A 16,310-nucleotide genomic window follows, 5' to 3' on the forward strand; every position below is an offset into this window, starting at 1 on the left:
TGAAGACCCACAAGACTGAGCATAGTAAGTGCACTCAAATGTAGAAATTAAAAGAATAAACTTATATCAATGTCCACTAAAGACATAAAAATTAAAATTAGCACAGCCATGTAAATTAAATGGTTGGTAAATGTTGATAGGCACCAATCCATGATAAGTATCAAAACACTTAGTGCATGATACATCTCATTCACATTATTAAAATTTTAAAATCATAAAAGATAAGTGATTTATAACTTTATTTTAAAATATTATTATTATTAATTATAAAAAGAATTAATATGTAAGTTAAACATATATACATTTAAAAAACATGTAACAAGAGTCTCAACCATGGAGATTCACCCCCACTTTATCATGGAGATTCTTAATATGTAAATAGGTTTTGTTACAATACTATGTGCCAATACCATGGTTTATCAATACCACATGCCCAAAAAACCATAACTCTTTCCTACGACACTTGTTCATATGACATTTTTTAATTAATCAAATTAATTAAAAGGGCATAACTACTTTGGAGATAAAACTCAACCTTCGATTTGTGAATACTACTAAGAATATTCTAGAATATTCCATGGAGATTAAATCTCTACCATCCACCTAATGATTAATTAAAATTCTAAAAGCTCTGTTCCAAAATAGACACGCCTATCAACATAATAATAAATTCATATTAATGTCCATTAAAGACCAAGGCAGGTCAAAAGGACTAGAGAATACATCCTTCAAGAGAAGCCCATAAATGACCACTTCCAAAAAACAACAAAAGAGGTTCCAATATAATATGAATGAAGCAAATATGATGAATATGGATATATTTCTCAACAAGAGGAACAAAATTCCAGTTTGAGGGGAAGCAAAGGACTCTAGACTTACGATTTCCACAATTTTATGCATTTATCAAATAAAGATCGTTAATATAAAGTTGAACCAATTCACTGCAAACTGAATCACACAGGCATTGAAGACATTGATTGAGGTCAAGTAGTCATTTAAGGAGAGTGTTGGTGATACTGCCCGTTAATTTTAGTTAACAATGGTATGTTCTATGCTAAGCACAATTACTTCAATGTACTTTTAAGCAGCCCAATGACAATTTCCAAATTAGTTTCCAATAGCAATCACATTAACCATAAATTACATTGACAGTAACTGTAGATAGAACATAAAATAAAATGCAGAAGACAAACCAAGACAAGAGGACATTAGATTTGGCGAATGCTAGGGAAAAACCCCAATTTGGGGAAATCATTTGATCAATTCTTCTTATTATTATATTAAAATGTTCAACAAAGAGAGAGAGTACAATAGTCAAAATTGACTTGCCAAATTCAAGTCAAAATAGCCCTGTCAATTTCTACAGTCAAACTTCAGCCCTAACTAGAAAGTTAACCCTGGTCAAAGCAGCAATAGAATGTCCTCAAAACGACGCAATCTTCCCCAGTCAAACTCGGCCTGACCAGGAGGTCAAAGTCAGCCCAAAACAATGACAAAGTCAATAGTCACACTCAGTCAAACAGTTGTCCTGAAATCTGCGATCAACCTGCAATTGGGTCTGCGGTCAAAGTGCTCAGAAAACCTCGATTTTTGTGCCAAAAGATGTAGCCTACTGAGACAGAAATATCCCCAAAAGATCGAAGTCAAATGATGCCCGGAAGGTGTTGGTCAACGTTGGTCAAACTGCAGTCAACTCTGTAATTTTCGGCCTTGTAATTTAACTTCTGAAATTCGTCCTTCTTGATCCACACGTGTGAGAGAGAAGAATGCCCAATGTAGTACGAACCAATGAGAGAAGGAGAGAGGATATGAGAGTGTTGAAGATGAAAAATGAGGTGAAAGGTCACTTATATTTGTACAAGTCGTTGAAGGTGAAATGACACATCCATTGGGCTTTCTGAGCCTACATGATGATGTGGCCGACCTTGACAATTTGCACGTGTGGGCATAAATTCAAAATCATACTTCTGCTTGTCCAAATGAGATGATCTTTATATCAATTTTGGTCCTCTCGAAAAGAGGAATTTAATGCAATAATCATCTCCATCAAATGATTTGTCCTAAGATGGAATTTGGCCCTAGTCGCCAATTTTAAGACTCCCTCTCAACTAGGGGGAATTCCATTTGCCAATCCATCCATCATCATCGTCGACTATCATGCCATCCTGATGTCATGTACCATCTCTATCATCTCATCTCTACTCTGTTGAACCATGATGTGATAATAAAGAAGAATTGATCGAGAGTGAGTCACAAGACCTTACCACTCTCCACTGACAAAAGTCAGTCCAGAGGTAGAACCTCAATTGATACCAGATCAAGTTGTTGAACACCATGCATCCTAGACATAGGGAGTACGACAAAACACAATGTGTCCATCGATAGTGCTATGGTCCCTATCCACGTTTCCCAATTCATTGGCCAGATGAGAGGTACTTCCTATGAGTCTCAGACTACATGTGTAGGATGTATGTTGGGCTATCAGCAGGAGAAGGTGAACCACTCATCTTGCTCATATGCCATTGGAGAAGGTGAACCACTCATCTTATGCATATGTCAATCGTAGAGGAAGGTGAACCACTCACCCTATACATAGCGCACTGATAAGGGAAGGTGAACCACTCACCCTATGGTCGCTCATAGCTCCAAGAACTACCCCAAGACACCAAGAGCTCCCAGAGCACAATGTCCAACTCAAGCGGGACCCTCATAGGAGGGTCTTTCCACGACTCCAAGTCTTTATCTGAAGGCTATGAATTTGACCTTCCCTAAGGGCTTTGTGAGGATGTCTGCGACCTGCTCATCAATCTTGATGTGTTGGAACCTTATTTCTCCTCATTGTACCATATCCCGGATAAAGTGGTACATGATATCAATGTGCTTGGAGCGGTCGTGGAACACGAGATTCTCTAAAAGGCGAATCCCACTTTGGTTGTCGCGGAAGATTATAATGGTATCCAGCACGTCCTCAAATAGCTCATTAAAAAGCTTCCTCAACCAAACAGCTTCACAACAAGCCATACTAGTGGCAATGCATTCGGCCTTGGCAGTGCTTAAAGAAACTGATTTTTGAATCTTGCTCATCCAAGAAATTGAAGCAGACCCCAATGAGAAGAAACATCCAAACGTGCTCTTACAATCCACCACACTGCCAGCCCAGTCAGCATCAGCATATCCATGTAGCCTCAAATTCCCGACAGGGTATCTCATTCCATAGTTGATTGTGCCACGGGGATATCTCAAGAAATTCTTACCAGCAATCCAGTGCATGCGTTGAAGCTCGACCATAAATTGACTCAACGTATTCACAGCGAAGCATTTGTCAGGACAGGAGTTTACCAAGAACATCAAGGCCCCCACAAGTTGTTTATATTCGGAAGGAGTTGCCAATCCGGGCCCAACAGAACTTCCATATAGCTTCTTGAAGTTGAGTTCCATCGGAGTAGACACAGACTTGCAATCCACCATCCCACATCTCTCGAGCAACTGCACAATGTATTCTCCTTGAGAAAGGAAAATCTCACCTAGCTTTTGCCAGACCTCCAGGCCTAAGAAGTAGTGCATCAAACCTAAGTCCTTCATCTCGAACTCGGAAGCCAAACTCCCTCTTGCAATCATAAAAGAGAGGGTCTGCACCTCTCAGAAAGAGATCATCCAAATAAAAGACCAAAATGAGAGGCATGTCCCTTTCAACCTTGAAGTATAGGTTAGGATCAGCATCGCTCCTTGTAAATCCCAGCGTCATAAGATAGTTATCAATCCTCTCATACCAAGCCTTAGGGGCTTGCTTCAACCCATAGAGGGCTTTTTTCAACCTGCATACGTGTGTCCTTCGATCTTGTACTTCGAACCCCTCAAGGTGTTCTACATAGACATCTTCCTTAAGCCAAACTTAACGTCCATTTGGTGTAGGCTCCATCCTTGAGAGGCAGCAAGAGCAATAATAGATTGGATAGTGGTATATCGAGAAACCAGTGCAAATATCTCGTCATAGTCCACTCCTTCCTTTTGAGAGAAGCCTCGAGCAACGAACCTAGCCTTGTATTTTTCAGCACTCCCATCAGCTCCATGTTTGATTTTGTAAAGCCATTTAGAAGTGACCACAGACTTGTCCTTGGGTCTAGGAACCACATCCCAGACATCATTCTTCATGATTGATTCGTACTCCTCATTCATCGCATCCTTCCATACTTGGTGTTTCACGACTTCTTCGAACGTACATGGCTCAGATTGAACAATAGTACTCATAGCAGCTAAGTACCCTTGATACCTGTTTGGCTTCTTACTTTCACGAAATGTCCCTCTTGGAGCAATATGTCTTTCAGCATCTTCAAGAGTATCTTTGAGCCACAAAGGTCTTTTCCTTGAGGTAGAGGGATCACCAAGAGGTGGATCAATGGGATCCATCGGGCCTTCAACATCGGGCATTAGTTCATCTGTCGGAGATTCATCCTGCTTTCTTGCAACATCATCATTGTCCTTCCTTGGAATAGGGAGATCTCTGGCTTTCCCAAGGGCAAAATCTTCATCAAAAGTGACATCATGGCAAACTTCCATATCTCTTTGTCCAGGCACAGATTCTATATGCCTTTGAATTTTCACTGTAGCCCACAAATATACCTTTCTTCCTAGATGCTTCCAACTTGTTTCTTTTCTCTTTAGGCACATGAAAATACACAAGACAACCAAGTATTCTAAAATGAGAAACATCAAGTTTATTACCAGTGAAAACTTCTTCGGGTGTCTTGAAATCCAGTGCTTGATGTGGGCTCCTATTTTGAACATACACAGCAGTGTTGGCAGCTTCTCCCCATAAGAACTTCGACAAACCTTGATCATGGAGCATGGCACAAGTGGCTTCCATGATTGTTCAATTCTTCCTTTCGGCAACTCCATTTTGCTTAAGAGTATATGGAGTGGAGGTCTCCCTCTTAATGCCAACCTTTCTACAAAAAGTCATTGAATTCATTTGATTCATATTCGGTTCCATTATCGGTCCTCAATATTTTGATCTTCTTCCATGTTTGATTTTCAACCAAAGCTTTGAAAGAACGGAACCATTTGAACACTTTGTCCTTCTTCAAGAAATAGATCCATGCTTTGCGAGAGAAGTCATCCACAAAAATTACATAGTATAAGCATCCTCCTAGTGATGATACGGGGAACATACCAGATAGATCAGAATGGACCAATTGAATAACGTCAGTAGTTTGACTTTCACTTGAGGGGAATGGTTCCCTCGTAAGCTTTCCAATTGCACAACCTTGACAAACACCTTCATGATTTATGTTGAACTCGGGCATGCTTGTGACCGTCTTCTTGTAAGGCTTTGTAATGAAGGTGGGCAAATCTTCGGCGCCATAATTCAAATTGAAGAGAAGCATCGCAAGTCATAGCTTTCAAAAGACTTCCTCCAACTTGATAGAGACCTTCAACCCTAAATCCAAGTGAAAATGCATCTTTAGGGTTTCTTTGCCAAATATGTATCTTTCCATCAATGAATGCTACCTTGAAGCCTTTATCTTCCATCGCAAAAATAGACACAAAATTCTTCTTCAAATCAGGTACATACAATACTTCTTGTAGATGAAGGGTTTGACCTTGATTCAAGTGAAGTGTGATAGTACCTATTCCTTTCACGAGACAGGTGGCATTATCTGCAAGTATGATTTCCAAGTTAGTCATATTTTCAACCAAGTTTGAGAGGGCCTCCTTGTACCCAATGAAGGGCCTTGAGGCTCCACTATCAATCAACCAATGATCCAAAGTATTTGGAGGAGAGGCAATAGATAAAGCGGAAATAAGATAAAATTCTTTTTGTTTTCCCACAACATTACTTTTTTCATTCCTGGAATTTCTTGTCCTTTTGGGAGGTCAACCATTTCCATCTCGAGCAGCGGAAGCATTCCTTTTTCCTTTGTTGTTGAACCTGTTGTTCCTTTGATTGTCATTGCCTTTGAAGTTGTTGTGATTGTTGTTGTCATCATCCCTTGGAGTATCCTTCTTGTGAGGACACTCTCTAGCATAGTGGCCAAACCTGTTGCAATTGTAATACCTTTCTTTTCTTCCTTCTTTGAATCCCTGCTTGAACCCTTGACCTTGTCTTTTTGGACTAGCATTGTTCTTTCTTTTTGCATGAGCGGAGAAAGCAGTAGGTTCATCCTCGTCTCTTCTTGAGTGCATCTAGCCAATAATTCATCGAAGCTAGAAATCTTGTCATTGTTAACAATGGTGGTGTTAAACACATCCCATGCTCTTGTGAGACCTCCAAGAGCGATGAGAGTGAGCTCCCTGTCAGCAACAACTTCTCCAATAGATAGAAGATCATTCTTGATTTCTGTAATCCTCATGAAGTAGGATTGGATAGACTCCCCTCTATCCATCTTGATGTCCTTCAACTTGTTCTTGAGAAAGAGGATTTGATTTGCATTGTTTACTTTGAACATCCCAATCAACTTATCATACATCTCTTTAGATGTTCCCAGAATGGAAATATAGGCAACCAAATGCTTTTGAATGGAATCAATGATAATTCTTTTAGCTTTGACCTCACCTTTCTTGTACTTTGTCTTTGCAGCAATAGGTGCATTTGAAGGAGGCTCCACCACTTTTCCCTGCACATAGTCCATAGCATCATTCTCTTCCAAAGTCAAATCCAAAGTCATCTTCCATGCATGATAGTCGAATTTGTCCTTGAGATTATCATCAAATTTGAAATATGATGTAGTCGCCATTGAAGTTAGACCAATATTCTTGTCCAACAACTCTTTCTTAGTGATTGTTTTTCTCTCTCTTGCTTCCGCTTTGTCTTCACCTGGGCTCTGATACCATGTTAATTTTAGTTAACAATGGTATGTTCTATGCTTAGCACAATTACTTCAATTGACTTTTAAGCAGCACAATGACAATTTCCAAATTAGTTTCCAATAGAAATCACATTGACAGTAACTATAGATAGAACATAAAATAAAACGCAGAAAACAAACCAAGACAAGAGGACACCAGATTTGGCAAATGCCACAGAAAAACCCCAATGTGGGGAAAACCCTTTGATCAATTCTTCTTATTATTATATCATAATGTTCAGCAAAGGAAGAGAGTACAGTAGTCAGAATTGACTTGCCAAATTCAAGTCAAAACAGCCCTGTCAATTTCTGCAATCAAACTTCAAAGTTCAGCCCTACCCAAAAAGTCAACGCTAATCAAACCAGCAATAGAATGTCCTCAAAACAACTCAGTCTTCCCCAGTCAAACTCGGCCTGATCAGGAGGTCAAAGTCAACCCAAAACAACGACAAAGTCAATAGTCAAACTCAATCAAACTGTTGTCTTGAAATCTGCAGTCAACCTGCAATTTGGTCTGTAGTCAAAGTGCTCAAAAAACCTTGGTTGTTGTGCCAAAAGTTGCGGCTCGCTGAGACAGAAATATCCCCAAAAGATCAAAGTTAAATGATGCCCAGAAGATGTTGGTCAACATTGGTCAAACTACAGTCAACTCTGTAATTTTCGGCCCTGTAATCCATCTTCTAAAATTCGTCCTTCTTGATCCACACGTGTGAGAGAAAAGAATGCCCAATGTAGTACGAACCAATGAGAGAAGGAGAGAGAATGTGTGAGTGATGAAGATGCCAAATGAGGTGAAAGGTCACTTGTATTTATACAAGTCGTTGAGGGTGAAGTGACACATCCATTGGGCTTTCTGAGCCTACATGATGATGTGGCCGACCTTGACAATTTGCACATGTGTGGGCATAAATTCAAAATCACACTTCTGCTTGTCCAAATGAGATGATCTTTATATCAATTTTGCTCCTCTCAAAAAGAGGAATTTAATGCAATCATCATCTCCATCAAATGATTTGTCCTAAGGTGGAATTTTGCCCTAATTACCAATTTTAACACTATTTGTCTCTGTTGAAATTAGGCAGCTAGGGAAGAATTCCCTAGCTCATTTGATCAAGCAACAGTATATACATTCACTAAGTCGGCTCGATCTATATTGGAGGGAAAAATGAAATAATTGAAATTTGAATTAATGTAGGTTGGCCTTATGTCAGCTACCCTCCAAAAGAGCCACGTCCCTTGGAGCAATCCTATATATATATATAAGCACAGTTCGGATATCTAACATCAGTCCTAAGGTAAGTTACACCGTTGCTTGCATGATATTGTTAATACAAGTTGCTAAGTAGTCTGAGGAATACTTCTAGGATTAAATAGTCCAAGGACTACATAGAGTGCTATTACAGTAGCCTGTGCTATCATTGAAGGGACATATCTCTGTCATATACACTCTACATCACAATGGACCATGTCTTGGATAAATCGAAGGTAGATGGCATATTCCATAGTTGCAATAGTCTAGATCGATATATTAGTTACAGTGGCACTATATCTAGACCGACGGCATTTAAGTAACTGTCCAAGTGTATATGTATATACAGTATGTGAGTAATTCTTATATTGGACCATGATGCAATGTGAATAAAATGCAACATACTAGGTAATAGTATGAAGAAAGGGCTGAACCTATAATGCTACAGGTGTCCCAAAACTATGATGCTTCAGGTAACCTAGACTATACTGGGAAGGTAACTGACTGAGGCTACATATGATTAGGACGACGACATATATGCTACAATATGTCTGGTCAGAGTGAAAACATGATATGCAGCATGTTATGGATCAGCTTCACAAAGATGCATTAAGTATAAGACTGGAATGTGGATTGCTTTGGATAGGAGATAACTGTCTTCACAGTTATCGCCTTACCTCTAATATGTGATGAAATACAAGATGACATGACAGTAACTACCTTGACTTGACTACATGAGCTGTTAGCAGTATGACCGTACATGACAGAGACTCTTTCCAAAACCATGATGGACGTTGGATAGTGATTCTACATCAGCGTATTAACAGTGGCTTTCATTGGGCTTGCAGGGCAAGCATGTATTGTATCTCTTTCTGCTGGACTCTCAATATTAATCAAATAATAAGAAGAATTGAGTTTGGCTTTCCCCCCTTGTGGGGTTTTTCCTTGATCTCTGACCTAAATTCTGGTGTCCTTATTGTCTCCGTTTTTCTTCTATTTAGTCCTTACAGTTACACTGCATTACTGTTATGTATATTGTTGATCATGATGGAATGATATGGATAATGAAAAATTTAAATGTCTGCATGCAACTCATCTTCAGCCAAATGTAATTTTATGCGCTAAAATTAACAGTCTCTGAGGCGTATTCAAAAATTACTGTCAAAAACAAAATATCAACAAGGTCAAAACAAGTGATAGATGAAGAGGCATGGACAAGTGTCAGAACATGAGTCACGAAGAAGGCCAGGAGACATACTCACCATGGAATATGAACAGTTATGAAATGAATATAAATACCCGGGAAGAAAAGGCATAAGATTAGAGAGTGAAGGTACCTTATTGATTTGCATAATGTTCCATCATTTTGTCTATTAACAGTATATTTATCGTCTCCAACTCTTGTCCCTTTCACTCCAATTTTGCAAGGTACATAATTCGACTCTTTATGCTATTGATTGAGTCATGGTGCACCGTTGGAGTTCAACGATATGAACACATTGGAATCGTAAAGGCAGTGACCCTTAATTTATGCCACTCGGCTATATTATAAAATTAATAGCAATACCTTATTAACCACAGATAGATGTCTGCGAAATAAACATATTTTTTACAATAATTAGTTGAATAGACAATGCCATGATGCATATTCTTACCTTAATGTGGATCTCAACGCAAACATTTTCCCTTAATCTTTGAATATGAAAGTGACTGTTTTAAGCCATACAGTGTAACAGAAAACCATCTTTAATTAATGTTTTGTAATTGTTTTGTACCTTCCTCTTTTACTACGATTTGAGAATGCTTTTTCACCCCGGTTAATCAGTTATAAATTTTTTATTCTGAAAAAAGGAAATATCCTCTAAGCATTGTTGTTGGTATAAAATTCATCAATTCTATTTATTATAGTGCACCCAAATCAAATTAACAAAACCAAACGAGAGTTATAGGCACAAAGAGAGAGAACAAAAAAAAAATGTTTATAATGGAAGCCCAACTAATTGATAATAGATCACAATTCAGCACAGGACTGCCATTTTATATAGATGTTTTGTAAATTCCCCTTTTACTACTATTTGAGAATGCTTTTTCACCCTGGTTAATGAGTTATAAATTTTAAAATCTTGGGAAAAAAGGGTAAATATCCTCTAAACATTGTTGTTGGTATAAAATACATCGATTCTACTTATTACAGTGCACCCAAATCAGACCAAACAAAACCAAACCAGAGTTATAGGCACAAAGTGAAAATATGTTTACAATGGAAGCCCGACTAATTGATAATAGATCACAATTCAGCACAACATTTACAATCAAACTATACCGTATCATCATCTTGTTCATGCAGCAGTTTCTCTATAAACAATTCTTAATATTCAAGCCAGGTACACACCTTTTTCCTCCATATCCATGTTTCTAATCTTCCTGCGATTGAGTATCTTTATTGCCACTTTGTATCCTGTTGTTGCATGTTCTGCAATCTTCACTTTGCCAAAAGAACCGATCCCTAGCGTCTTTCCGAGCTTATAATTAGGCAAATATATGTCAAAATTGCTGCCACCTCGAGTAGACATTCCATCCATTTCTCTTTAATCGGGACTTCTAAGTACACAAGGTTGACCCACACAAATTAAGTCAAAAGTCATTCACTACCTTGTGGGGAAGATCAAGAACAAAAAGGAGACACTTTTTCACAGAATAGTACATGAATAAATAAATTTGGGAATGGAGAAGTCTATATGGCCAGGGAACAATTTCGTTTACATCAAAAATATATTGCCCAATTTTCCAGTAGTAAAAATAAGCAAGCCTAAAATGGGTGTGTGTGTTTTTGACAGGTGCTTCTTCTTATGAGATGGAAAAAGCATACCATTCCCTGCCCTGTGGATATTACGTGAAATATAGCCAGCTTACAACATTCAAAGAATAATCCATCAGCAAAAAATCACAGGTGGAGGATAGCTGTGCCACTAAAGACACCCAGGTTGCAGATGGGAAAATCACATAACACGACCCGCATGCACAGGCGATAAAACTTGCTAACGAAAAATGTATTTGAACATTGGTGAAGACTGTTACCCACCCCGACTTAACCATCACACCAAACCCATTAACTAAACAGGTGAATGTCCAATTTTTATAGAAGGAGAATTAAATAAAACATTAAAAAAAGTAAAACACAAAAAAGAAAGCTTAGTGTTATCAGTTTACCTGCTAATTGTATATAGACAAATAGCCTATTAGGTTAGCTCAACGGATTCAAATCGACTGTTTCGAGGCAAAGTTCATCACAAGGTTTCAGATTCTGGTCCAACTGAGGTTCCAATCCTGCTAAGTTACCAGCCACAATTGTGGGTGTCCCTTAACATTTATTAAAAATGAAATAAGACAGAACATGAAAAAATATACAGAAATCAATAATAAAAGCAGAGTGGTATCAGCCTACCTGATAATTACAGTTACATATAGATAAGCAGTCCACTAGCGCTCCATGGGTTCAAAACCTGTTTCAAAGTGGAGTTCGCCTCCAGGTTTTAGAGTCTGGTTCTGTTGAGGTTTGAATCCAGCCTAGCCCCGTTGGGTTATCAGCCGCAATTGGATGATGATTGAGTCGCTCTTCATCCGGATTTTCGGAGATATTCAATAAGCGAGGATACCGTTGGCCTTTCGTTTAATATCGATAAAGAGAGAAATGGAAATTGATAAGACGAGAGTGGACTGGAAAAAGGGCTCTACACCGCCAAAATCTGCAAACGCACGCAAAAATGGAATGAAGTAATTTAACCTACCTTCTATGTAATTCTATCATTTGGAACCTTCAAAAAGGTTTTTATTGTGGAAAAATTAAATGAAGTAATTTAACCTTCCCCTCTATGTAATTCTATCACTTGGACCCTTCAAAAAGGTTTTTATTATGTGTATGTGCTTGCAGGACATATGCAAAATCCAAAACAACTCCGAATGGATCCTACAAATATAAAATAATCAAACCCCATTTGTTTCCCAGTTCGAACCCCTTCTTAACAGAAGGTCAGGGCAATGCAATAAATACACCACCAATGAATTGATCATAGATCTTGATCTTCAGATCGATCATCATCGACCTGCAATTCTCAGGAATATGGGAGAAGTAAATTGAAGTAAGAAAAACGGAAGAGAAAAAGCACGGACACCTGTAGCGACAAGGCGATGTGTTCAATCTCGTGGGACATAGCAACGATAACTTGACTTCTCCTCCTCCTCAGGCTAGAACGCAAACCTTTCCCACGATCGTAGGAATAATAATTCTAAGGACTGGCGTATAACCTACAAGCATCTGGTTTCTTATTCATTGTTCGCGGACAAGACTCGGCTTCGTCCTTGACCTGTTGCCTTTTAAAGCTTCAAGTTTTATTGGTTTTAATTCTCTTTTTAATCACTATGGTGTTTGTGTATAAAACTTTCAGTGAAAGAGGTTAACTAGTAACGGTAATTGGTGATATTTGGTTTTAAATATCGAATTAAACTTTATAGGTTATTAAAAATTATATAATTTTATTAGAGATAGTTTTAGTAATGACTCTAAGGGATAATTGAGTTTTTTTCCAAGTTAAAATGGTCATTTTTTTCTTAGAATAAAATTTAAATTTGTTTATGATTGACAAAAAAAAATTCTTAAATGGAAAAGAATAAGTTAACAATCCAAGAACTAGAGGCATCTTGCAAGAGTGAAAGTATGTACACTTAGGGACCACCATTGAGTTATTTCAAGTGACGATGTTTTTCTTGAATAGTAGTGATGAGTTAGCTCGCATTTTAAGATAGTAACAAATGATAGTTGTCATCATTGTTGGTTCGCAATTGGTTTATGATAGGTTTTGTCTCCTTTGGTTTAAAAAAAAGTGGTTGAATTCACTCTCATGTGATTCATAATGAAGCTAAACGAGATTTATGGGTTCAATACTCATTAGGTTATATGTAGTAAGCATGTCATTTTATTATTTCTAGATGTGTAAAGGCACTTACCAGCCCCTTGAGCATGGGGAACTCTGCTACCAATGCATGTGTGTGCACCCAAAGGGAATGGGTCCATTGGTGAAGAGCGACAAGCGTTCACCAATGAGAAAAATTCAATTATGTGGTTACACTTAGGCCTAATGATTAAGAACATGAGTTTCCTCATAAAAGGTCACAGGTTCAAATCCAAAAGGGGATAGAGTTTGTACACCCATGTAGACTTTAGTAGTTAAATTGTTCTGTGGAGGCAGGTCCCTTGTCCCACAAACAAGAGGGTCTCATATACCAATTTGGTGTTTGGCTTGGTCATGACCTGAAAATTAAATTATTATTATTATTATTAAATGATCCCATAACATGTGCACCTAGCACTGAATCAAAGACTTCATCCCTGTCTCCTTCAAATTTAAAGTTCTATTGAGTCACATGAATAACTATTGTGGTTCACAAATGAGCTAGACTCCATCTGAACATTCTAAGGAAGAGTGGGTATCCTGCAAAATTTTAATCCAAAAGGGGATAAAGTTTGTACACCCATGTAGACTTTAGTAGTTAAATTGTTGTGTGGAGGCAGGTCCCTTGTCCCACAAATAAGGGGGTCTCATATACGAATTTGGTGTTTGGCTTGGTCATGACCTGGAAATTAAATTATTATTATTATTATTATTAAATGATCCCATAACATGTGCACCTAGCAGTGAATCAAAGCCTTCATCCCCGTCTCCTTCAAATTTAAAGTTCTATTGAGTCACATGAATAGCTATTGTGGTTCACAATTGAGCCAGACTCCATCTGAACATTCTAAGGAAGAGTGGGTATCCTGTAAAATTTTCCCTGGGCGATACACACACACACAAAAATGGTGCTTTAAAGTGTTAGGATTTCTACAAGTGTGTCTAAAATGAAGGTCCAATGATATAGTGTTTGAAGGAATTAGATATAGAGCTCAAAAAATATGGAGGGGGAGAAACTCCCACTTCTATCTCCATCTTTCACTCTAAGAAAGAACTAGTTGAGATATGGAGAAGCACAAGGGCTTACGCGGTGAAGTTTGCTCTAGGTCAAGGGTTTTCTATGATGAGTATGTATGACATGGCATAAGGCAATCAAGTGATAAGGAATCTCGCTAACGCGGAATGGTAGATTTAGAGGAGGTTTATGTCAAATCATTTAACAAGGATTTAATTCAAAAGAATAGGTTGGGTGATGCCTTAAAGAATCTTAAGCAAGGAACAATCTAGATAGAGACGAGGTTTTTGAGGAAAGTGCTAAGGAAGTGTCAAGAAGCAATCCAAAGGGTGTGTGCCCTTGTTATGAAACAATCCCTAGGCTAAATTCATGGTCACCTAAAAGGATTTATGGGACAAACACAACTCGTGGGAGCAAGGAAAACCAAATTAGAGTAAATAGGGATGAAAATCTTGGGATAAATAAAGGGTTGGTGGATAATATCATAGTAAAAAAAGGAGAAAAATAAATTGTATATTGCCTAGAAAAGAGTTTGTTAAAATCATGTTAAGAATGTTGGAAATTTAGCAGCCATGGTCGGTATTTTCATCAATAAAGAAAATGGAAAATTTTAATTTTTGAATTTATGCCCCCACAAGTGTCAAGTCGGCCCCCTTGATCAAGTCAACCTAAACCCCTCGGAGGCACCTATTCGACCCCATTTGAAGACTAAATATATGAGAGCTCTCCCTCTCATTTGTCAATCGAATGATCTCTTGTTTATCTTTGTTCCAACAAAGATAGAAGGAAGAGGGGGAGGTCTGAATTGCAAAAGAAAAGATAACTTGATGGCTTGGTACTCATGGGAGGTCTTGTATTGGTTAGTTGTTATTTTGATGTTTTATTTCTAGATGGATTAATGAACCTTGACTCTCTCTCACACAAGAAAACATTTACAGGAAGGGGTTTTTTGTGTCTTACGTCTCATTGTTATTTCTACTGCTCTAATGTGATTAATGCTTGAAATTTTCTTATATATCATTGTTTGTTGATATTTAATGCTATATGAAATTAATACTATTGAAGTAGTTATCCTTGAAGAAAATTGTTCTAATATGTTTCTAAAAAATAAAAATAAAAAAAAAAAATTTAGCATGATGTGAAAGCTAAGATTAAATAGCAATTTGAAATGGGATCTGAACTACCCTATGGTTTAAGCTCTTCACACTAGAATTTTTATGTGGCCCACATTCTCCTCGGGACTATTTGGCCCTCTATAGATATGACAACACTCTGAGCCTATCTGAAGTTGTGACTATCTCATTCTGCGAATGGTTGAAGAATGTTTGGATGAGCAAAAACATGGGCTTGAGAAAGTCAAAATTTGAACACCAGTTCATGACTAGCAGTGGATTCGTAAAGGTTGGAAGTATTACATTCGATGTTAGGATTATTAACAAGTCTCACTAACTGGGTTATATATACGTAAATCTCTCTTCACCTGCTGATATGAACGTGGTGTGAAACGGTGCAATGGTCTGCATATGAAATAAATCTAAGGCGCAATATTAATTAGGCCGATAGGCCTTTCCTATGCATCAACAATTGTCAACACTTTTACTCTCCTCCATTCGATCAAGTGAAACACTTTCAACCGTTGATTTGAAATGTGACTGCTTTTTCCAAACATCGGTTGAGTTGCCTTCTTGACATGGCAAGATATTTTCACTGTTTTTTTCCATTCTTTTATGTCACTCTTGAAGATATTTTTACTGCTTTTTTCCCATTCTTTTATGTCACTCTTGGCCTCACAGTTAATCATTTCTTTGGTCTGCCAGTTGTTGTTGCTGTTCTTCTTCCCTGGCTTTTGGCAAGCACTGGTCTTCTGCGATTCCACTTCTTGGGCTTGTAAAAACAGTGGTGCGATTGATTTATTGGGAGATCAATTCGCATAGAGCAGGGAAGGGACTCGTCATAATCAAGAAGGCCATCCTTTGGAAATTATTACAGGGATATTAACAATGGAGCACTCTGACGAATCAACTTCCAGTACTACAACCTCTACAATTACTACTCCATCGTCTTCATATCCTTGTATTTTAATCAACATCGTGCCCGATCTATTGGAGAGCATATTTCTGAGAGTGCCATCGCAGCAATATCCCCAGATCCGGATCCAGAGGACGTGCAGGGCACTGAAAGGGTCTCTTGACAAAAGCATGTTCCTTGGTCGGTATATCGAAGAGCAAGTTGTGGAACGCAAAGAAATCATG

General features: G+C 38.1%; 1 protein-coding gene across 4 annotated transcripts in view; it reads right to left on the reverse strand.

Annotated features, from left to right (window-relative positions):
* Nucleotides 1–12,485, reverse strand: part of LOC149239449 (SNF1-related protein kinase catalytic subunit alpha KIN10-like) — a 124,484-nt gene extending 111,999 nt beyond the window's left edge. The window contains exons 1-4 of one of the 4 annotated variants that reach the window (XM_089373423.1): nucleotides 12,267–12,484; nucleotides 11,540–11,757; nucleotides 11,305–11,421; nucleotides 10,487–10,695 (exon numbers count right to left, since the gene is read on the reverse strand). In XM_089373423.1, the coding sequence (XP_089229549.1) occupies nucleotides 10,487–10,676 (190 nt within the window). In that variant the 5' untranslated portion in view covers nucleotides 10,677–10,695; nucleotides 11,305–11,421; nucleotides 11,540–11,757; nucleotides 12,267–12,484. Of the gene's footprint in view, nucleotides 1–10,486; nucleotides 10,696–11,304; nucleotides 11,422–11,539; nucleotides 11,841–12,266 lie in introns of all 4 variants that reach the window. The other 3 variants (XM_089373422.1, XM_089373421.1, XM_089373424.1) reach the window with 3 other exon arrangements.
* Nucleotides 12,486–16,310: the final 3,825 nt, after the last annotated feature.

Source organism: Pinus tabuliformis, chromosome 8 (genome assembly GCF_031772625.1).
Source record: "Pinus tabuliformis cultivar Carrire ecotype Pingquan chromosome 8, CPIR1, whole genome shotgun sequence".
NCBI classification, from domain to species: Eukaryota; Viridiplantae; Streptophyta; class Pinopsida; order Pinales; family Pinaceae; genus Pinus; species Pinus tabuliformis.